The sequence below is a fragment of the Aythya ferina genome (genome assembly GCF_964211825.1).
Source record: "Aythya ferina genome assembly, chromosome: 10".
In the NCBI taxonomy this organism is placed as follows: domain Eukaryota; kingdom Metazoa; phylum Chordata; class Aves; order Anseriformes; family Anatidae; genus Aythya; species Aythya ferina.
Genome location: NC_140306.1, coordinates 21,231,145 through 21,256,486, shown reverse-complemented (window position 1 = coordinate 21,256,486; position 25,342 = coordinate 21,231,145). Strand labels below are relative to the sequence as shown.

The following is a 25,342-nucleotide window of genomic DNA, read 5'->3' as shown; positions in this document are numbered from 1 at the left end:
AGAAATCAGGAGAACCATGTTGACATCAACATAACTTCAATTACAAGTGAAAGCAGAAATTTGGTCTTAGTACTTCATATAAGCATCTGCTTATGCCTGTTCTCAGTGTGCCAAGCATCTAATATCCCTGCCGCTGTTTGTGAGAAGACTATTATCCTTCAGCTCATGAAGAGGGGGACTTATTATTTGCTCTGACTTCTTATCTTTCAGGATAAGATAAATCCTGTAATCTTGCAAAGCAGTAAGTCTAATTGTTGTTAATATCAGTTAAATAGTACTCTAATTGAAAAGAATGAAATATATGTAGAACTTTCATGTTCACATTCAACAACAAATTATCAGATCAATGTCTTTGCCAAGATCTATATTGGAAACTGCTTTTCACTTATTATTTCTCTCAACTTTAAATACATAGGTTGTTTTTATCATATTTGCTCCCAGGCAGATAAATATAAGGTATTCTTTGCTTTTTGTCTCTTTCATGACCATTTATTTCTTCTATGCTACTCAGGCTTCATTTAGCCTAACACTTTCTCCACTGTTCTTTCTGTATCACATTGGTTTACTTCTGTTTTATGACATACCTTAAGATACCTTCAGAAAAATAATTAAAGTAGTTAATCTGAAAAACTTATTTGGTGTCACTTTTTGGAAAAAAAACAATTGTTTTTGACAGTTTCTAGTCTTCATGTATTTTTTGCTTCATTACAAATGAAATATTTAACAACATTTTTATCTCTGATAATATTACCTCGCAGGAGTCAGAGAATCTAATTTGACCAGCATTGCATTTCACCTAGGAGGAAGGTTGGATTTCTTGAAAACTTGGAAACTTTTTAGTACTTCTTCTGAAACTACTTTTTATACTGTGAAACTGGAGACAAACAGGGTCTAAAGGCAGACAGGGAGTGAGAACAGATGTTTTGTTTGCATGCATGTCACAAATGATAAGAATGGTAAGATTTTTCATCACATGAATTAAATTTACTATATGACTAGATATAGATGGGAAAATGAAGGGAAAAAAAGATCTTTTCTAGTGTAAGGGCATCATTGTTCTTTACTTCATATGCAATGGTTGTAGCATTAATGAGGTCAAAAAAAAAAAAAAAAGGAAAAGAAGAGTTTAGTAGCCAAACTTTTCTACAGCACACTATCATGCATACTTTTAACCAGCATGCATTCTGTCCCTCCCTTTCCACACACTATATCATGGAAAAAAAAATACCACACATGCTTATTAGCCCATTTGGAATTTTAATAGGGAAAAAAAATAATTGTATTCTAAAACTGAGGGGGGAAACAAAGCAGCAAAACCCTTGTCCAAATAGAGCTAAGAGTAGGAATATGAGGATAGATTATATTACAGGGATGTTATAAAAAGAAAATGCATAATTAAAACACTCAGTAAAACATAGCTCTAATCCATAGTGATGCATTCTAATAATCATATGGTTATGATTATGATAGTTTTTTTTAACATCTGGAGTTCTTAGTTACCATACTGTTACGTTCTCATTATCTTTTAGTTACTGTTGTGTGCTTGCAAACATATTCATAATTTAGTATATAAAAACTCACTGTATAAGCAAAAAAAAAACCACCAACAACAAAACAAAACCAACCTTGAACATTATCATATATTTGTAATTATTAAGACAGCGTAACTTATTTTGCATGAGATTAACAGTATGGTGCTAGTGTTATGCTGTTAGAGGTAGCCTGAATAATTAGCATGAAGTATTCCAGAGGTTGAATACTTAACACAAATTGAAGTCCAAGTTTTTTTATATAGCTATAGAATTGGCAAGAAGTCCTTCAGAGCAATGGCCAACTGACAGATCTTTTAACTTGTGGAAAAAGGTCAGAAGTCCTTCTGTCAAAAGAAAGAAAAAGTTGGATGATATATTTTAATGGTTTATCTCATTGAATTGTGTTAATTCAATAAATGTGCTACCATTAAAATGAATTGAGCACAGAATCAAGGTTTGGCTCTTTTAAAATAATGATATTGGGTTTATTTTACTTATTTTACTTTATTTCATATTTATTTATTTATTTATTTATTTATTTGCATCAGCTATGTAACTAGTGACTCAGCTTGCACATATCAAGGAGGTTAAGCAAAAGAAGTTTGGACTGAAACTTTGCGATGGAATCTCTCTTAAATCTTCTTTCTAGTTATCAAATTAGGCTTACTGTTTGGTTTAGTATCAAATCACTTAGGCAGAATGCATGTATCCCTACCATGTCCAAAATGCTCAGAGAGGGTGGACTGAAATGACAGTGATGTTGAGCATGTTTTTTAAAGGCTCCAAAGTTGGAATTTGAATTTTTTTTTTGATCTTGGAAAAATACGTAAAGTGATGAGACAACACAGATGATACAAATGGAAAGTTGCTGAAGAGTATAATAATAAGTTGTTAGACTTAGGCTTTAGAAATACAGGCTTACATGGCATATACTTTTAATTTTCAATGTGGTCTGTGATGGTTTCATTGTTCTTTGATGCAACCTATGACTTCATGGTTATTATAAGTCATCATGGTGGTTACTTCGAAACACAGCAATCACTTCTGAGAAGCCCTTCGTAGCTACTTTTCAAGACTGTCTTCCTCTGTTACATAAGCATATAAATCCACTTTTAGAATATTTTTTATTATTTAATGAAAGATATATACTGCTTTTGTAAAGTCTTCATTTCATGCAAACTGAGAGTGCTTTAACAAACTGAGTGACAAATGTGATATGGTGAACTTTAAAGGTATTTGAGGCCAAGTACAGCATTTGTTGTCCAATATTTAAGTATAGGTAAGATATCAAATAACAAAACAGCTACAAATTGTATTCTGCGGCTGTTAACAATCTCTGTGCTGTGCAGCAGTAGGAATAATTAGAAATTCGTCACTTGTCTTCAAATAACAGATTTCAAAGAATGTGCAAAAATACTGTTCTGACATGAATACTAATTTTATTTATTATAGAGAATAAATACAGAACTGGATTATTTAGCAAATGTTTTGTTAACCCTCAGCTAACAGAATTCATGCCCGAAGCACTGGATTCAAACTGAAAAAAACAATTACAGTTGCACATGCTTTCATGCAATCCAAATGAATTCCAGTAGGTTTATGTAACTTCTGGATAAACTCGATGAATTATATAGTCTTACGTACACAGCTTTTTAGACTCTTACCTTCTGGATTTCAAGGTGTTTTTTGTTTGTTTGTTTTTAAGATTATATTAGTATTTTCTGAAATGCTAATGAATGCTAATATATAATACATAATATAATAATACATGCTAATGATTTTTCTAAAATGAAAAAAAAAAGCTCAAATTAAATCATTTATTTGTAAAAAAAAAAAAAATCAGGAAAAATAGAACTAAACATCTGCCACAAGAAGATGTCAAAGTATTTTGTGGGAGTATTATTTTCAATAGTGAGATTGCAAGACATAGAGGTTCTGTGATGTTGAAGATGATAAACAAGAGGCCATTGCAGATTCTAAGCTAGAAGGTGAGTCTCTAGATTTTAATTTTCATGCTTTTATTGCACTCCAGGACCTGTCCAGTATAGCTTGCAGGCCTTATGTGTACCTTCTTCCCATATTGTATAGGGAAAAATCCTACCCTATTAAAAGGGAATATTCTAGAAATGTTTCAAATTCCTTTTAGTGAAGAGAGATTGAAAAGAAAATCCAAAGGAAAGTAATAGCTGTTGAATGGCATTACACCTATATCCCAGAGGAAAAAATCTTACTATTTTTCCTCGTTTTAACCTCATTCATGAGTTTCATTGTTAACTTGATCCAGATGACAGATCAAAGCATAGTTGCCTATTGCCACCTTGCTAAAATATTTTTTTAAAGACAGTTTTAATATTATAGTTTTACAGTTACAGATTGTTGTTAAGCTATTGAGAGTCTGTTACTAGTCAATCAAAGACTTTCATTCCACTTCTGTAGATCCTTACTTAAACTCTACAGAATTTTAGAAGGACAAGAAATATCTGTCAGTATTCATACAGAGCTTGATCATAAATTCCTTGTTAAGTGGGTTAAAAATTCAGTTACACATACCATTCATAACCTTGACAGCTTAGCAAATAGTGATACTGAATGATCAAAGACAAGTGTTTCAAGCCCTAAGTGTTAATATACCTGTTCTCCTAGCTTTAAACCACTTTTAATTCCTCTATCTTTCCTTTATTTCAAAATGGATGTAGCATTTACTGAATGCAGTCAATAAATTTAAAGCAAAAAAAAATGTGGAAGTCTTTCAGGATAAAACTAATAAGGCTATACAGAGTCTGTAAGAGATGCAGTTAATGAATTGTTGCGTTTTACAAGTTTATTTTTTTTTTTTTCTTCTTTCCTAATATAAAGCCAAATTAAAACTTGTTCTGTCTCAGGTGTGGGCCTGGTGTTCACCAGACATTTTCAAAAACAAACAAACAAAACATAAACAACTGGGTATGATAATTTTGCTGTCAGAGATACCGCTTCTCAGCATATGATGAATGATCAAAACAGGAAATTAAAATTTGTAGCTTACCTAACTTGAGGTAAGAGCCCAAAACCAAGTTGAAACACGCTGAAAAATGACAGGCAAAAGTAACAGAGCTTCATGTTCCTTGTCTTTTAGTTATTTTTGTATCAAATATGTTCCATAAAGGAAATGTATCCCAAACTGTTAGAATTTGCAAATTCAAACTGGTATGCTAAATTGAAACTAAATTATTTCAGATTCATGCTAAGGATAGAATTTAGGATTCTTCTGCCAATGTCTGAGTTAGAATACAATGCACTTCCACTGGCAGAATTAAAAAGGAATGAAATAGAAGAGAGGTTTGGAAACCACAGCCTTGAGAAAATACTTGAGACCACTGACAGCCCATCTCCTTTGCAAGTCAAATGGATCACTTATACCTTTTTGGACTGCTCTGAGTGACACACCCACTTCTAATTTCAGGCCTATGCTGCAGTTCATCATTCCTTCAGCCACTAGTGAAACTGGTTTCATTTTGCCAGAATAAGTTAAAAACAAGAAATTGCCTAAGCATTTGTGGTCTAAAGGCTTTGCTGTCTTTCCTGGATAAAGGAATTGATGATATGTACATAAATTCATATATAAATGTGTGTGTGTATTTATATACATCGGCACACATAAAAACATATATCTAAAACTAAAGCAATAATACACTGGACAATAGGACTAACTGAGTACATATCTCTGTATTGTGGTCACAGAACATGATTGCTGAAGTCACTGAGGAGGAAATGTAATTTTTCAAAATAAAAGTCCGTGACTTCCAACATGTCACTTCTGTCTTTGCTGCTGAACTTGAAATTTATTCTCTCCCTTTGTTTAAAGTAGTCCATATCTTCAAAGTAGATTGCAAAACAAATCAATCTGCTATATTTTGGAGAAAAGATGACAATGAGTATGAAAGAAGATGTGGTGTGTAATGATGTTCTGAGTCAACACTTACTTAGGATTTCATAATGTCTGAAAGATAGTAGCATCTTGGTTCATGTTTGTCTCTAGAAATATTACTGGTAAAGAATGACCTCCACTGTAGGAAATCGGCAGATGTGATCTTATGCTGACTTGGTTAGATCCGATATGCACAGGACAATATTAGAAAAAGAAGAATACTATAGAAAAAAAGATCAATGATTATCATAAATGGAAACAAACAATGGTGCTATGTATAGGTCACCAAAATTTTGCAAATACATATTCTCCAAAATTCTGTTTGACACAGAAATTGATAGAGAGGTTTCAGGAAGCTGTATAGTAGTGTTACCTTTAGTCTGATGTGAGTCAGTGGATTTGCAATTGAAATTGTAAGAATGATTTATTCACAGAATATTCCATAATTTTAAGTAGTGGTGCATATGGAGATTTCACAATATTTTAGGCTTAAAGGCCTGATTCATAAGTCTCATGCAGGCTAGGGTAGCTCTCCAGATACATCTTCATCAAACCTGTAACTTCTGTTTCAGCTGTAATATACCAGTGCAAACACAACAGGAAGAAAGTAAAAGAATATTTAATTTGTTCAACTTGAATAGAGTATATATATTTTCCTCAAGAATAACATAACTTTGTTTTGGATGACCTCCTGTTAAGTGTACACAGGACAGACTTGGTCTCATCATTGGGAAAAAGAATGTGCCATGGCAGCTTTTTTTTGTTTTTCTTCCTTTTTCTTCCTTTTTTTTTTTTTTTTTCTTTCTGTTTTTCTTTTTTCTTCTAGGTCTTTCCTATTATATACGGGACTGACAACATTTCTTAATCAGGAGCTGGCTGGAGATTTTGGGGTGGAGGCACACAGGAATCATACTTTACACAGGCTAATGCAGCTGCTCTTCCAGCTGCTTGTGCTTGATGCTTTTAAATGTTGCACTGAAGAGTCTGTTAGGGACTTGACGAAGTTACACTAGACTGTGAATTAGGAGGTTCTTAAATAAACAGAAGAGATCCAGTAATTATCCATTTGAAAATATCCATGTTAGTATCTGAGTATACTCTGATGATGGGTTTTATAATGACCTGATTGGGAAGCAGATGTATTTTTGACCACTGCAAAGGCAGAAATGTTTAATTATTTGAGAAGGTCTGCTATGTAGTAGTGGAAGCAGCAGAGAACTTAAAAGCTAATTCCTCCCTAAGTCACTGATGTTATTCATTCCGTAGTGAACACTGTTACCTAAAAAAATGAAAACAAAAATTGATTTTGAGCAAGCTCATGAAACAAATGTGGCAAAAAGATATGTACCTTAAAAAATGTACCTTAACATGTACATCAGGAAGGTGCCTACTTTTAACACCGCCTTTGAATTGAGGGTGGTTTTCACCTAAAAAGTATTAAATTCTGAGCAAGGGGCTATCCAGACCACCAGGAAGGGGTTGCAATCAGCCCTCTAATTTGATTTCAAACTTCAATTTAAAAAAAAAAAAAAAAAAGAAAAAAAATGTTGCGAGGACATTTGTTGTCGACGGAAGGAAGACACAGACGCTCAATATGAGTGATCAGTGAACTTCAATTTATTGGATAGCTCAGTCGTCTTTTATCTAATTCAATATAATTAGCTCATACATATTGCAAAAGCTAAGCTCATGATTGGTTAGTGCATTTCTCTATTCTATCAGCTAGTTTCCCACCAAAATAACACAGTTAGTACTTTCCCAGCATACCAACAGATATCATGTCCTTGTACCTGAAACCTCCCTGAAACCTCCCAGATTTTACGTACTTTCTCAGACTCATTTACGCACTTTCTCAGACTCATATGAGCTGCGTTCGATACTTTGTTAGCTCGCGACCTCCTAGTTGCTCAACATTCACATGACCTACTTCACTTAACCATTCCTCCACAAAAAAAAATCATTTTCAAGCTCTGTAATAACTACTTGTAGGGATTAGATTTTTAGAGGAAAATGTGAGTAAAATTTTGAACTATATAAAGGAACTATTTTTGATTTGTGGTTATTCTTGCAAAGTAGTAGATGATGCAGATTAGATACATATTAATGTATGTGCCAGCATTATTCAAATTTTTATGAATTGCACGTTCCAGGGCTGAGTTTCCAGATCATCATAAAAGGCCATATTTAGGAATCTGCAGTGCTTTTGAAAATAATATAAGAAAAAGTCTCATGTATTTTCAAACAGGAAATTTTCAGGCATGCTGAAGATGGTGCAGGAAATTCTGGCATTGCCAAGTCAGTAGGTGGTACTTTTCCCCCAAGTCAGAACTGGAATGATATTCAAATGTGTTGACATGAAACCCTGAGCAGAGGCAGTTCCTGTTTGTCTGATAAGCCAATGTCCTAAAACATGGCCAATAAAATCCTTTTCTACGTGTTGGTGTGTGTGCTTGTATGTGTGTGTGGGGTGTGTAAAGCCTTTGGGTCTTGAATGAGTTCCAGTGTGGTTAATTAGTTTCTCCCTCAAACAATAATATACATGGCATTTCAATGCCTACTAAGAATTAAAAGAGTTAGCAAGGGAAGTGTATGGAAGTAACATTTCAGCATTTTGTTTAGAAGGAGCTGAAAAGGATTATATTTTTCCTCTGTTTAATTTTCTGGATGGCTTTAGTTTTGTTCCTCCTTCAGAAATCCTCCTGCTTATCCTTAAAAGTCCTGCTTTTAAAATTTTAAATCATACCATGTTTTGTACTGCTAAAGTGAAAGCTAAGCATATCTGGAAAACGGAGTTCACTGTTGAAGTGAGCATCTCTCTTTGACAGCAGCTAAATTGAAGAGAAGCAGAAACTCAAAATCCTATTAGTTGTCATTGTGAAGCACTAACTAATAAAAAGAAAAAGCTATTAAAAATATTTAGTATAATTTTAAGGAATGAACAATAACAATAAAATATTATGTAAATGTTTGGATGGTTTGATGATCGTATCAATTGAAAGGAAATCCTAATTTCCTATTTCTTATACGTTTTGCTTCCAGAACAGGACAACTAAAAGAACCCTACTGCAGCATTAACAGTTTCTTTGTGCAGATTTTACTGCAATCTGGCATCCAAAAGGAGGAAACATTAGAAGTGGTTTATTTATATTTCAGCACAAAATTAGAAAGATGACATCATTCGTTTACAGTTCTTATCCCATGACACGTCTAATCTCCAACACCTCATTACAGGGGACACTTTTAGGATTGCATATATCATCTTGTTTAACTTTTGCATTCTTTTATGGAATACAGTTGAAAGGTAGGAAATTTAAGGCTGTTCATTGATAAGAAAATAAACTAATAAAATCTTAGGAGCTTCCCCAAAGAGGCAGGGTATTACAGTGTTTACAGTAAGTGGGTTATTATTTGTCTATTAGTTCTCCATCTTTTCCACTCTTGTTCAAAAAGCAATCCTCTTTGAACGTGAAGACAAACAGGCTAACTATGAATCACATTGATTTATTTTTTAATTTTTTGTAAAATCAGTAGAAATTCATAACTGAAATTAATACAGGTCTATGCTCCTCTCTTATCCATGATGGAGAAAATGGAATGATCACAACTGTGCAGAAAATAGTGTTAAAAGACATGAAAAAACACCATATAGTGCCAGCGCAATTCCTGTTTGAAAGAATCTACTACTTGAGCTACATGTATTCTGTAACCCACTGAGAAGATGCTCTTCTATTGCTATAGGGATGCCCATAAAGAGTCTAACAGTGGCTAAAGCATGCACACATACCATCTGCGACTGTTCCTCTATCTTGTTATTATGAATGCCTTATGATTTTTTTTTTCTAATCTTAACTTGAACTGAGTGCAAGTGCCTTCCTATAAAGTAGTTTGTCTCCCTAATAGTGGCAATGTGAGGTGCTTGAGAAGCATTATGGTAGTTCAAAATAAAATTAATTGCTAATTAATTAATAATTAGCAATAATTAATAAGCTTAGGATTTTTTTTTAACCCTGGGCTCATAGTTTTCCTCACATTAGATTCTGTTATTTTGAAATATTTTGTAATAATATTTAGTTTTCTCTCTCTCTCTCTTTTTTTTTTTTTTCTTTCAGAAATCTTTTCTACTTCAGCAAATTCATTAAAATGAGGGAATTTAATGGCAATATTTTAGTTTTTACATTTTCTATTTATTAATTTATTAAATCAGTGAAATTTTCTAAACGGAGATATGGTATGCAATTTTTCTCATAGGATAATCCATTTAGGAAGTAAATTTACCACATACTATCCCATGGACATTTTCAGGTGGAATACAGTAAGACCTGCTAGCATAGGAATATAACCAAATAAATGACTCGTGTTTAAATTCATCTGTTTAATTTGGACCTTTGGAACTGATTAGTTTGGAGAAAATCCTGGGGTAATGTGTTTTGACAGCATCCTCATTGGAGTTAATATGCATCCTGTCACCTTGGAGTGTGGGTAGAACTGTGACTTCTTGCAATTGACTTCAGACTCTTATCTTTAATGTCCTCCAAAGTGTCTATGTGCAAAGTAGACGTTTGTGCATGACCTAGTCAAGTGGTGTCCTCATAGAGAATTGACACAAAGTAGATAATGCTTCTTCAAGTGCAACCTTTCCCCTACAGAAAAATTGTGTCAGGATTAAGATTAGTTTTTTGAAGGTGACATTAAGTGTCTTTAGACTGCGATCTTCCTTTCAGCCATCTACTTAATCTTGTTTTAAAGATTTATATCTAAGACTTACTTTAATTTGGTCCCATAATCACTTATTTGTCTAAGCATCTGTGTCTGCATGAATTAGACTCAAGATTATTTTAATTTACTGTTTAACAGGGTGATCCTGGCATACAACTAAAAATATAGCTAATATTTAGCTTTTAGCATAACTACTCATTATTGTTGTTGACTTGCAGTAGATAACTGTAAATATTTCAAGAACACATAATATTTCTATTGGTGAATTTTTGCAAGTTAATTAGTGAGACATAGTAATAGGTTGAAGAAAAAAAAAGACAAATGTTCTAAAATATTAAATTTAGAGAAGTTGAATGTCTTTGTTGACGCCCTTCAAACACAACATCCTTGATCATATCCTTTCCCAACTTCTTTGTGCAATTCTATATACGTGAAAACTGAGACAGATGTGTTCACATGCTTTGTTGTCTTTTTCTATTCCTGTTTCCTTTTCTTCATGAGCCAGCAGGCCTGACTTCTATTGTTAGGTCCTTGCAGCTACCAAAAAAAAGAGTGAAGGAAGAGCTAAGATCTTGCCAAAACAAGTATTGAATTAATATATTCCAGCATGTAATAAATTGTCTCACTTTACATCCTAAATAGACACAAAACAGAATGAAACTGATGGCAGATAACTATGATGACGACCATCACCACTACCACCACCATCACCACCACCACCATCACCGATCGCCTGGGAGGCCACAACACTCCAACCACAGACCTTCTCCAGATCAGGTCAGTTGCCTTTTCTCAACTTCAGTTTTACACTTTTACTATTTTGGTATTTCAATGTGAAGCAAATATTCCAAAGAAATAATGAGCAATATGTTCTTTGAACAGAAATTAATAGCTCTGGTATTTATTTCCATGCCTGAAAGAATCTAAACATTTTGACTTTTTGTCTGGTGCCTTATATTTCTCTTCTCTATCTTTTTTTAAAGTTTCACAGCTATTTTCAGCATTTCATAATTCAACTTTTAGAGTAGAAAAGCAATGGAAATTCTCATAACTAGAGTGATTTCAGAAGTATTCACTTTGGGGATTATTTATTTATTTATTTATTTAAAGTAAATGTATAAATCATTAGTATCTTAAAATTATGCAGGTTTTCCCTCTGCCAATTTGTAACCCCCTAGTTCTAAACTGTGAATGTATTTTTCTGTTGAAGCTATCAAATATCAGGTATAGTTTAAAATCAAGTGATACATTTTTAACTAGGCATGATAAACAAAATTTCAAGATGTTTTAGTTTAAAAATGCATAATGATTCAATATTCTTCTTTTTATAATATTATCCTTTTTAGGGTCCTGTGTTACAGGGCTGTCTAATAAAATGCTCTTCTAATGTCTGTTGATTGAGAATGGTGGCATTGTTCAATTGGGAATGGAACAATGGGAACTAGGAACCTTTTTCCCCAGTAGAAAAACAATCCCTAAGCCCAACACTGTTTTGATTTTGTAAATTTCAATATTTGTATACAAATAAATGCAAATTTTAAACATCTAAAACATATTTTTTATTTATTTTTTTTTACAAAACTCATTTGTTTTTAGTGGTTGTAGTTTAGAACGTTAGTGAAAGTTAAGTGAAAAGTAAAATGCAGAACTATTAAAACAAGTTGATCGTCACAGTTTTAAAGTAATAACAGTTATACATTACATTTTTGGAATTAAGAGGTCATGATGTTCTGTGGTTTATTAGCATTGCAACTGTCCTTTTTAATAATGCAGCATGGTTTTTCACATAATGTTGCTGTTCCTTTGGTAGGAAGAATTTTGCTACATGTCCAGTGTGCAACCTCTATTTTATTTTTAGATGGGTTTGAAACAGATGTTTCTGAACAGAAAATGCTAGACCTCTTAATTTTGGAAGACCAGATCCACCAAAAACAATGTGTCTATTTTAATTTTATACTTATAATATTGATAATAATGGTATTATTGCTGTTATTAACAATTATGTATTGCTATATTTATTATTATAATAGTATAGTTAATAGTTACATTAAGTTATCATAACATTATAGTATTGAAAACAATTGAATTATTTATTCATCATGTATTACACATTATATTTGTGTATATCCACACCAAAATAGTATTTCATATTCTAGTGGCAACTTAATCTGTTCCTTCAAATCACCTTCTGCCAGCAGCCATGTTTTTATGGTCCTTTATTAAGTATCTGCACCAGATGCTCAACAATTTGTTATAGTATAGAATAATGTGTGTGTACATGAATGTGTGTATGTATGTAAAAAAAAGCCACACTACAGGGAATACAAATGAAATAAACTAGCCCTAGGAGATGAAATTTAAAGAAACAAACATCTATTTTGAAATTAAAATACACATGTAAGCCATGCTGCCAGTATGTCAGATGTTTCCAGCTGCTAATAGGTGACACTATTCCATTTCAAATTTTAAATTCCTTTGTACAGTGAGCTTGTCAGTTATGGATGGATGCACTCCTGAAGATGACATTCAAACTTTAAGATAGACTTCTTTTCTTGACTTTACTCTCTTTAGCAATGGGTGAGAGTTGAAAACTGTACAAGTCTGGGGAGGAACTCAGTCAGAATAGGACAAGGAAGAAAGGTATTCATATATGGATATAGCTGGAGTTGGAAAAAACAATCTTTAGAAGCAAATAACTCTTTTCCAGATAGGGAACCCTGGGGAAAAATAAAAAAATATATTTTTTTTTCTATAAAAAATCCTTTTGTGCTGTTAAATTAATTCATAAGTTCATAATGCGCGGGCTGAAATAAAAGGAAAAAAACAAACGGTGGTGAAGTTACAACTGAGAAGTGTGATATACTACTTGGTCTGGAATAGGAGACAAATAGACAAATTAAGCTTTTTTAGGATGACCACTAGAGCTCTGCTAGCAGCAGGAACTGGTATGTACAAGAAAGATCAATTTATTGAATACCAACTGAAAAACAAACAAACAAACAAAAACATAAAAACTGAAATAACACAAAACCTAGACAACTTAACGTGTTCTTGGAACATGTTAAGAACTTTCAGAAAGAAAACTTTCAAAGAATATTAAGGACAACAAGTACTATCTAGTTGTAGTTCTCATTCTGATTAACAGACATAAGTTGGCTGACTATATATAAGATAAGGCAAAATATTCTAAAAATGACCATGAAATAAAAAAATGTTTTGCGTTTTTGCAAGAAACAGAATGAACAGAACAGAATGAAGGCAAGATGTATGGGGGGGAAAAAAAAAAAAAAAAAGAAAGAAAGACCTACCTCTGTGTTACAAGCTAACATTTAGTGAAAGAGACTCTTTTTAATGCACAATAGCAGGTTATTCAGAGAAAAGAACAGATAAGAAACATTAAAAAAAAAAAAAAAAAAAAAAAGAAAAATCTGTATCAAAACTTCTTCAAGAATGGATAAAAAAAATAAAAATTATGAATGATGGAAATGGGTGCATGATTAAAAATAAAGTAGACAAGTATAAAAAAGGTATAAAAGGCAGATAGGGATGCAATCAAAAATACTAATATGCAAATAACTAATAATAATAACTAGCAAAAGAATGAAAAGCAGCAAGAAAAAAAAACTATAAATATAGCAAAAAGGGCAACCTTTCTTGAAAAAAAAGGACACAAGTTGTTTATGCTTGTGTGTTCTGGACCTTTTAAATTTAAGTCTTAGTTTTATAAAAACAACAACAACAACAAAACTAAAAATCTTTAATAAAATTAATAGTAACTTTGCTATTTAGTGCAGTTATACAACAAGGCACACTTTTCAGGGAAAAATGAGGGATTAAACAATCTGTAAATAAAATAGTCGCATTCCCATTGGGTTAAACCAATATATTTTGTTGTAGAGAATATAAAATATTAGCTGAAGTAGTCTCTGAACTATCTATGATTGTATTCAACAACTCTTATGTTGTACAAAAGGGACCCTAGGAGGATAAAGGCAAACAGTACTTTACAAGTAAAACATATGGAGATTGATTAATCACTTTATTTTGGATACTGAAAAAATTATGGAATAAATTATTTATCAGTGAGTCAATAGAAACCCAGTAGTCTCTTTACTGTTAATTTTCAATAACTTGGTGTCTGTATCAGACTGCATGATGTTATCTACCTCTCTCTCTATATATATATCTATCCTAATGTTTATCAAATCATGTTATGCTTGCTTTGCTGTTATTTTTCCTAAAAGTTACCTGATCATTTCCTAATCACATAAATCAACCTGATAGTTGATTACTATAATAAAACAGATAAGCTAGTCTTAAGTTGCATTCTTGAAGGTATGAAATGATGTATCTCTACGCATTCATTTTGTTCTTGCACTCTTTTCTAGGTGACAGTTTTGGACCACAGTCTAAAACAGGATGCAGGTCTAGGTGGCCCTTGTATAGCATGGCCATTATAACTTTAGTCTGTATTTGTCAAGGAAGAAGTATGCCAGGCAAATCTAATTTCCTTTCATATGGTTAACTGGCTTTGTGGTTAAAGAAGAAAATAGTAGCTGTGAAATACTTTAAATTTATAAGGCTTTGACACTGTACTATCATATATTTGTAATAACTAGGCGAGTAAAATGCATTACAATAATAAAAGCTATAACAATAAATAATTTTAATTGAATTATGCATGAAATCAGCATGGAATGGTTGCACAACTGATATAAATAGCATGCTATGTAAAAAATGTCAGTTACTCATTGTCAGACAGCAGGGATATTTGCAGCAGGATGCTAAGAAGTCTGTCCTTTATCCACTTTTGTGGAGTATTTTTTTAGAAATTATTTCAGTGATTAACACATTTATTGTTGGTAATGAACGAAGCTGCAATAAACTGCAGGTATAGTAAGAGCAGATAACTTGCTCAATAAACTGCTCCAGTCTCAATAAAAAGCTCAAGTCTTAATAAACTGGAGAGAAAGTCTGAAATGAGTAAGCTGAAGTTCAGTAAAAAGAAGTCCATTTAGAAGAGAAACTTCACATGTACTGAGTCAATAGAGTGGCAAAAGAAATATAATCTGGATTGAAAGCAGTATATGCCAACAATGGAATACCATTGCAATGAAGTTAGATCTAATTCTGTAATGGGATGTAATGCTGGAAAAGAAGCAGGAAGTAATTATTCTGTTCTTTTGAGCACTGGTGAGACCTCATCTGAAAATCTGTATACAGTTGTGAACACCGTGCTTTAAGATAGACAAATTGGAAAGGGACAAAAGGAGAGCAATAAGAATGATAGGAGTTTTAGAAAACATGACCTATGAGGAAAGCTTAAAGAACTGGGTTTGTTTAGTCTAGAAAGTATTAAGGGCGAGTTGTAAGTCTTCTAATAAGTAAAATGTTGTTGTAAAGAAGACGATGATCGATTGTGTTCCAGTGCCCACTGTAGAAAGACTAGGAGTGGTAAATTTAATTCTTACCAAGAATAACTAGGTTAGCCATTTAAAAAACAAACAAAACAAAAAACAAACAAAACAAAACAACACATCTTTTTAACTATGTGTGTAACAAATCTGTAAATTGAAAGAAACATGAACGTTCTTTAATGTGGATGTAATAGAAACTACTTTCTTGAAAATTTTGAGGAACGGGTTAGACAAATATCTGTTGCACATGATAACAGCTTTACTTATTCTTGTATTGGTGCAATGAGCTTGGATGAGATGTTCTCCTGAAGTACTGCCATTATTAATTTTCCAGACTGTGAACAGTGGATTAACCTAGCAAATATTTAATTGTAAGGCAAACAAATACAAGTTTCATAGCAAAATCCTGGCTGCATAGTCTTTCTGAGAACAGCAAAGTATAAAAATGAGTGATCTCAAGTAATTGCTTTAGCTTATGTTTTTCTATAATAATAATTATAATGAAGTTAGTCTATAATTATAATTATAATAATTATTATAATAATAATTATTATTATATAATTAAATAACAATATATAACAATAATTTAATAACAATAAATATAACGATAATAATAATTATTGTTGTTATTATTATTATTTACTGTGTTGTATTATTTAGCATTCCATACAGCACTTTTTTTTTTTTTTAACAGCAATTTGATTGCCATGTGCCACACAAACCTGTATTTTCCATTCAATAGTGTATTAAACGCAGATTCTAGATATGTGGTTTTTGGTGACTGTGGTTCAACCCACTGCTGATGGTGTGAAACCACAGAGCAAATTGGGAAAATAATAAACTTGCAAATGATCACAGGACATTTTTTATTTTGTAAGGAAAAAATGATGTGGTGTTGTAACATAAATGCTATTTAATTTTGTGCATGTTAGGGAAGGTTTTTGAAAGTTTTCTCAGAAATCCCAGAGAAGGAAGAGGCAGTTGAACATGCAAGGTTAATGTTGAAATATTTCCCATTTCTGTGAATAATATTGGATTTTCTAACTTAGCGTTCTACATTGATGTAAAGAAATACTTGTATGCTATGAGATATGGTGGTAAAAGTATGTGCGTGTGTATTTTAATACATACTTTTAAGGAAGAAGAAGATGTTTTGCACTTACTGATGTAAAGCGCTGTGACTCTGTACCCCCTTTAAAGAGGGTGGTGCATCAGCAGTCTCTTGGAAGAAAATTATTTATAAATAAAAAATAAATATATAAAAATAAAATATAAAAATAAATATCTATAAATAATATATCTATAACCTACTGGAAAAAGGAATACTTTTTGTGTGTGCTATTTGGTTCAGCTATTGATATTTTGTTTTTATGATCGTGTTTTCATTATAATTGTTATTCAATTTCATATTCATCTGTGGGCATCATGCAGCATCATAGTTCTAGAATTAGAAATAGGGTCTCCAAATTCTCTTGAAGGAATTGGTTGTGCACTGTTTTCAGATATAATAGATGTAACAAGCTTTTTCTCTTTTTATGCGATTTTTATGTCTTCTGTCTGCTGCTAGGGAACAAAACCAGGTTTTCAACCACTTCTTGCCTCTATCCCCTCTTTTTTCACAATGCTGTTTAGAGAGAGATATAAGTTGGAAATCTATTTTGCCTCTGGACCTTAAGTCTGGGGAAGATATGAAAACTTTATAAGCAGTAGGATGATTCTAACTCTCCTCTGCCCATACATATAGTCACGTTACAGGGACTCACAATGTGTTCCCTTGTTATGTTGGTACATCTGATTTTTACTTGATATAAACAAATTTCCATGAAGTGAGTGCTGCTGTATCAGTAACACTGCAATTTTAACCATTTTACCAGTCTTTAAAAAAGGATTAAAAAAAAAAAAAAAAAAAAAACACAACTAAAAATGTAAGAAACAGTAAAAAAAATAAAATTTTGCAGTTTCGCACTACAAATTTAAATTTATTCTCTTCAGTTTGGGTTTGAGAGTTGGCAAACTTTCTTAAATTTCACCTGAAAATATTTTGGCAGTCAGCGGATATCCTGGAGTGTGGGTGTAGTGTTCTTAGCAAGAATATGAGCTTAATTTAATAAACATTCTGTGCTAGCTTCAGTTTTCAAGGGGTTGCAATATGTAGCATGTTGTAGAGTGCATTACAGTAATGTAATCTGTATTTTTGCATCTGGAACAGACAAAAAGCATATCTAGATAAATTTGAACTTCTAGATTTAGAAACCATCCTGCCCAATAGCCTAGATGACATCACAAAGCTTACTGTTTAACTTCCCAGCTCTCTTTACTTCTCACTTCTAAAAGCTTACCCTTTTTCCTCAATAACTTTTTCCCTGGGCCCCTTTTGCCAATGTCATCCTTCAGTTTTCCTCCTTGTATTGAAAATATTGTGGAGGAAGTGCCTGTCTGTATCACACAAGTAAACATGCTCTTGAAGCGAAGTGATGTTACTGAATAAAGTTGATAGAAATAGGCACAATATTATTTACTACTAAAGGTGCCTTTCTGTACTGCACTCCTTTTGTCTTGTCTTTTACTTTCAGAATTGTAACAAATAGAGAATGCTGTCTCAGAAACCACAAGCCTGGTCAAATTGAGACATCTCATTCCCTTTTGGTTTTGTAATCTCAGACTACTTTCTGCCCTTCCAAATTTGTATAGTATTCTGACTTGGAGGCTGATAAACCACAGTCACTCATATTCACTTACTATTAATTTCCCTTGGCATTTTACATTTCTTGGTATCTCTGAAACATTCTTTAAATTATTGTCACGTATGACAGATCTCCAGCTCTAGAATGGTCTCCACATAAAAAAACAGCATTCTTTTGCTATCACCCAGGTCTTTATTGTTAAGATTCATGACATCTCTTCTGTGTGGTTAAAAGGTCCTGAGTTCAAGTTGCTGTTTGTGGACTACGTGGTACAAAATGTACTTAATTATTTAAATTAAAAACAGGATCTCTCTATAAAAAAGGGAATTAGAAGAAGTTATGTAGGTAAGCTGGGACATTTATGTTTCTAGGCTATACTTCAGTTAGTTTGACAGTATTCTTACTATGAAGTTATATATTTGAGAGGACATATGAAGAATTTGATTCTGTGTCCACACAGTGGAAGACTGAAGGTAAGACATCCAAAGAATTTTCATACTTTAGGACTTCATTGCCAATCCTGATGACTATATGAACTATCAAATCTTCTTACTGCTTAAAGAACTGGAGATTTTGAGAGACATAAAATGCAAGGTGTTTCTCATTTCATGAATTCCAAAGCTGTTGTTGAGTCAAAGTTGTATGCTTCACTTCATGATCACCAAGGCTACAAATTTATTTTATGATGACATATGATATTGTCATAAAAAGGATTTAGATTTTGAGAAAGTATCAATATCATAAGCTGTGCTATAAAACTGTAAGATCTCTCTGTTTTCCAGAAAGTTGGCCCTGTTCTTAAAAGCTGTAATTGAGGATGGAATGTCATGTGGTGGTGTATGCATGTAGCCTGTCCTTTTACATCTTTTTAATCCATTTTTGACGGCACTTATACAAGGCAGTGGTGGTTAGAAGTAGATAATTACAAACTCACAATCATAATTTCTATTATTCTGTTTTTTCTGAAATCTCAGCAAAGAGGCCAAAAAATATTGTTCAAGGTTTCTGAACTATCCTTTTATCAAAAGGAAAAGTCCTCCTCACTAAGACAGTGATGCAACAGTGTGTATCCATGAAGTTTCTGTTAATAACATTCTCCAGTAAGGAAGTCAACTTGTTTTTAAAGAACTGTCTATCTGATATCTGCCTTAGTATTAAATCCACATAGTTTTTAAAATCTTTTCTTGTTAATTTGAAAAAAGAAATTGAATGCAGTGATGCATGAAACTTAACAGTATAACTGTTATAAAATAGTAGTATACCACTTCTTTTTGCAAGTTTTAGAAGACCTTGTGCTGTTAGACAGTGTTTATTGATTTGTAAAGTGGTGACTGATCTTGGAAACAGCTCATCAGCTGGAACTGCTAAATATTCTTGAAGTTGCTGAAAGAAAAAATGTAAAAAACACTACAATTCAGATGAGTTTCTGTTTGAGGTGGATGACTTTGAAATCAGAGCCATAGGACAGTTGAACAATGATTGTTATTTTAGTGTCTGGATCCTGATTGGCAAATCACTGTATTGATCCATATATAATTTTAAAGAAAAAGAGTACATGCTACTTTGTTTATTTTGGCAGACCTGGCTATTAACACAATGCCTTATATTCTGTGGCAATACTGGAATGTTGCCAACCTTAAGACTCCTGAATAGGCCCCAGGAATATTGAAAAGGATTTGTCTTTAAAACAAAAACAGAACAAAACACAAAGCCCACAACTTTAGAAGGTGAGCAAACAGAACAACAAAGAAAGGTTATTTAGGTTATTTTTGCTTATTCAAATGACCATGATTATTTGAAAACTGTGAAATTCTTCACATTTCCTTAGACCATGAATAGAAAGTCCAATCTCAGCAGAAGATCAGTGTGTATGGAAAACTGAAATGTCATCCTAGGGACATTTCTGCAACATTAAAACTTTGTCTTTCAGTTGTTTGGAAAAGAAACAAAACTAAGGGGAAAACCCTAAAGTACCAGTGTTATAGTGTATAAAAGAAGTGATATGATATAGCTGTTTAATGCAGTAAATCAGAATTATTGGCTCCTTCCCTGACCCAGATTTTGTTTAATATTCTGTGTTTCTTTATTCTGTATGTTTATACCTTGTATTTGGGCAGGTGTGGGCTTGCTCTTGTCTGTTCACTGAACGTACATGAGCTTGTTCTGCTGGTGTCTCAAGCTTCGAGGAAGCACACAATTGTATTAGTACAGTGCTGAGCCTGCACTAAGCTCATTGGAGTCACATGGATTTATTTAATTTAGGAATCTGGGCAGGGCAAGGTTTGCTTCTTGGTACATTCAGTATAAACAATCCCAGGCATATCCACTGTAAATAACTAGCATTGTGCTGAATTAATTGCTACTTACAGATCTAAGAAGTACTGTGCAAATTAGTCACATAAATACTCTCACATTTTTAAGTATTTCCTCTAATTTTTCATCTTTGCTATGCATATTCTCCCTCTGGAACAAAAAACTTGTGATTCACATCACAGAGTGTTGAGACATGTTGAAGTGAATGCAATAAAATCCTATTTATATCCTGGTCACACTTTAAAAGTCAGTTCTCCTATTAAATTGTATGCAGTTATCATAGCTATATTGTTTATTATAAACACGTTCCTAAATGGAAAATGCTTTTCTTCTAATTAGGATGTTGTTTTTGTTTAGAATTTCCCAGAACCAATAAGTCTTATCATATGGTCATTCTAATAGATACAAGATTTTTGCCTCTGATATCTAGCAAAGTATTTCTATCTACTTTAACCTAAAAAGAAAATCAGTGTTTTTCCATAGAAACTTGCAGCCCAGATTTTAAGGATAATGAGAGTGGTTTCAGACATAAATTTCTTTGTAGATTGCATCATACCTGTGATGGAGAAAAAGAAAGAGCCTTGAAATTTGAGAGTCTGCTCCAAGTTGGAATTTGTCTTTCAGGGCTTCTCTAGTCCTTAGGTTTGGTATATTACCATTTACAGTTACAAACTTCATGTTCAAAGTTTCTTATGTTATTTATATAAAAACCAATAGAAATGTGTAATATTTATGAATACTTTTTTTTTTTTTTCTACCTCTTAATTGTAATTATATTGTATCCAGATGAATTTTCTAATACCTTTTAATTATATTAAATTCATAATTTGACTAAGAGGCCAGCTAAACTAGTATTAAAAGTAACAAGTAGAATGCAGGTTTTGCTGTCTATGATACCTCCAGGAGGTGGATTTTGTACATTGAAAAGTTATACCTCTCCTTTGCTTACAGAAATTAATTTGTTTTATGTTTTGAAGTTTAATGTGATATAATGTATACATACTGCTCAGTATGTATATTTATATATATATACATATATATTTATATGTTAACTTTGCAGTCTTTTCCACATATGGAAGAATTTTTTGAGATCATGTTTAGCTATAGACACTTCTCCCCCTCACTTCCCCTGAATGTGCATGTTAGAATATACAACACTTATACAGAGGTTTACATTTATCTTATATTTTTTACTAGAAAAATTAGCTGCCACCATCATAATCTAAAATAGGTTTTTTACACCAAATGAGAGAGCCAGAAATCCATTTCTGGGAGACAGTAACTTGGTAACAAGAGTTGCATATCTAGCACTGGTTACTTAAGTGAGATAACATGTCACAGGCTTTCACTACAAACGGGACCATAAATTTTTGCATTGCAAATCTGATTTCATGGACCACTTCTTGTAAGAAGCATTGAGTTTCTGCTTCATCTAGTGCTAAAGCTTTAAAATGTATCAGTATCTGGTGAAACATCTTATTCATGTTAATGCTAGTCTGGGTGTTGTAAAGAAACCACCTTCTGCCTACCTTCATCACCAGTATTTATGTTTGACTGTAACTTAACTATATACAATTGGAACAAATGGTGAGATAGACTTTATGGTCATTTTCATAACTAGATGATGCACCAGTGACCAGGATGATGCAGTTGTGACCACTTCTGTTATGGTTAGGTTTGAAAACAGGCCTGTGACATAAATCCGTATTACTGAAGCAATTTTTAATATTTATTCAACTGTTTGAATATATGAATGAAACATAAAATACAGAGCTTCGAAAATTCTGCCCATTCATTTGAATGAATCCACTGTTAGACTTTCTCCTTTCCACTTACAGGCTCACTGCTTCAAATCATTCATGCATAAAACTCTTCTGTAGTCAGTTGTTCCATATATGGACAGTTTATGAGATTAGTCCTCAGCTGTGATTGCTCCTGTATGTTTCCAAGAAATTGAGTAGCAGATGAAAGTCTTTCTAAGCTCTAAAAGATTCTGATTTTAGGGTAAGTTCTTGAATTGAAAGAAATATTATTACTTAGCAGGTAGATTTCTGGAAATCAAATTTCTGGAAATCAAATTCTGGAAAACAAATGGAAATTAATATCTGGAAATGTAATTGTTTGCTGTAAGTAGGACAGTTTCACAGTCCAGAGCCAGCAGTTACATGCTTAATGACCCATTAATAGCCACAAATAATAAGAAGAGTAGGATAAATCTATCATCAGAAAGTTAGTTCAAGAGATGAGCAGGTTATCACTGGATTTATTCAACTCAAGTTAAGACATTAATTCTTAGCATGCTGGCATATGAAAGGGAAAAATGATGAGCCTTGTCAGGAAGGGTCTTCTGTTTGTGGGAAGAGAGCCAGCAAAGCTTAACTCATAAAGTTTTAAATGTTGCCTGTGTTGCAAAAGTTTTTGTATAAAAGGAAATTAGGATTTTTGATTTTTTTTAAATTTATTTAAATAACTGATTTTATAAATATATTTGCATGCCATAAATGTGAGGGGATGTGCAGTACTTCAATTTCATTGACGTATTTTCCGTCTGCTTCTTGAGTAAAATTCACTGTCTTCTTCACATCAGATAACCAAATTTTATACCAGTGGGCCTCATAGTAATACAGAATTTTGCAGTCTTGGAGTACGTATACATTAGAGTTCTAGTTATGATCAAGATTACATATTTTGAAGAAAACTCTTGATTATTCCTACTTACTGCACTGTGGTTTTTAACCAGAAGCAGTTTTGGAGTGGACACAATGAATTCCTTTTTGAAGAAGTTTATCTGAAAGATGCATTTCAGGAGGTCGCCCACCACAGTTCAATGCTAATGGGAATTCAGTCTTGGAGCAAAATTAATCCAGAATACCCCCCCAAGATACATATATTGTAGAGATACCACTTTCAGTACCAGTTGTATTTCTCTGTAGATCTGTTTTTATTGCAACACAACACTAAATATAACTTCTTGCAACTATTTTGCATTCACTGGTAATAAAGGGTATGCTATGTGCAGAGTAGTTATGAATAGGAATATAATTTCTGGTATCTGATATATTACAATTTGTTATCTACACGATCTAATTAGCTACATGATCTAATTACCATGTAGATGATAATTACAGTAATCCTTTGTTTTTAACCTGATGTATAATGTATCCCATTTTATCTAAAGGCCAGTGTGGCAAATTTACTACTGAAACTGAGGAACCATAAAGAACTGAAGGCTGAGAAAGATACCTGCAAAACTTGTGTTGAGCTACACTTCTGTATTAAAAGAAAAGACATCTGTATACAAGCTCTCAACACCTTTGTATAGTGTTTTCAAAACACTGTTTTCTAAGTTCCTCATCTTGTGATTTTGAAGGCAGTTGAATTTTTGATTTTATGTTTTTGTAGCAATTGGATAAGAACAGTAAATCCTATGTAGTGACAGGAGATATTTCTTTTTAAGATGCTGAGCAAATACGGTAAGTAGCACACAGAAAAGACTAGCAAAAGGAATGCACAAAATCATCACAATCAATCACAATTAATAATCTATAAATAGTTCATAAATAGTTCAAAATAATCTATAAATAGTTCATTTGGAGTGGTTTTCATAGTATTTGAGAGTCTAAATTAAGTCTAAATTAAAGGCTTGCATGTCAGTTCTAAAAATACAAGGCAATCAATATCATAAATATTTTGAATTCATAATAATTTTACAATAATTATCAATTCAAATGGTGTTTCTTGACTTTTCTTCCCTTTTTGAATGTCTTTAATTCAGATTTTGCTTTGCAGTTTCTGACATTGAGCTGCTATTCTTGACCCTATAAACCAATGAAAGATCCAAGTTTAAAAAGCAGTTAATGTACACAAACATTAATCAAAAAATGCTTGATCATAGTTCATAGTTTATTGTTTGAAATAGCCATAGATTAATGATTCTATAGGATACACACTGATATGAAAGACTAAGCATTCTGCTGGAAACCTCTGATCCAATGTTAATAAATGATAAGGCATAACTGCAGCTTTTATTTTGCTTCACAGTGCGTCAAGACTGCAAAAATAGGTAATGAATATAATTTGTTTCAGAACATCAGTGAATAATTTTTTATTCTTCTACATCATCTGTTTCTGCTGAGGTACCAAACCGTAGCTTCTTGATATAATAGATTGTTTATTAAAACAGTCTACAATCTTACTTCTTATGTGACTTTTATCCAGAGCCTTTAGGTACTTGTGTTTGTCCGTACAGCAAAATCTGTAAAGTCTGTAGCACTAAAATGATTTATGCCATTAAACATTCACTCCTGAAACTGTAACGGGCAGAAGAATGACAAGGATAGTTGAGTCTTATAACTTCCATCCGATGCACTGGAAGGAAGTGGTGCAGGCTTGAGCACAACCCCTCTGCATAATGGCAATAGTAAGCGATCAAAGAGTTTGTTTAATATTCCATGAAGATCTTATATTTGTGCATTCTGTTATATTAAAAAAGTGACAGCATGAAATTATGGTGCTCTGCTTTATCCTTTTTTTTTTTTTTTTTTTTTTTTTTTTTAATGAAAATGAAGGCTGACAGGAGTAGGAGCTGTAGGAGTTTTTTTTTTTTTTTTACCTCAACTATAATGAAGCATCACGTATTTTTAGGTCAGTGCATTACATGGCACCAATATGTGACATAATTAACTAGACAATATGACGCGTTAGGTTATGAAAGGGTAGACTTTATTGATGGGGTTGGTAGGTTGGTGACATCTACATAGGTTAGTGGAAGTC

The 25,342-nt window shown here is 32.7% G+C and overlaps 1 protein-coding gene across 18 annotated transcripts in view; it reads left to right on the top strand.

Moving 5' to 3' along the window:
• ERC2 (ELKS/RAB6-interacting/CAST family member 2) overlaps positions 1 to 25,342 on the top strand; it is a 547,528-nt gene that overhangs the window by 401,182 nt on the left and 121,004 nt on the right. For all 18 annotated transcript variants that reach the window (XR_014696351.1, XR_014696352.1, XR_014696353.1 and 15 more), the window contains one exon: positions 10,798 to 10,932. Coding sequence is in view for 3 of the 18 variants with exons in the window: in XM_084530654.1 (XP_084386780.1) it covers positions 10,798 to 10,932 (135 nt within the window). In the remaining 15 variants the exon portion in view is untranslated. The remainder of the gene's footprint in view (positions 1 to 10,797; positions 10,933 to 25,342) is intronic.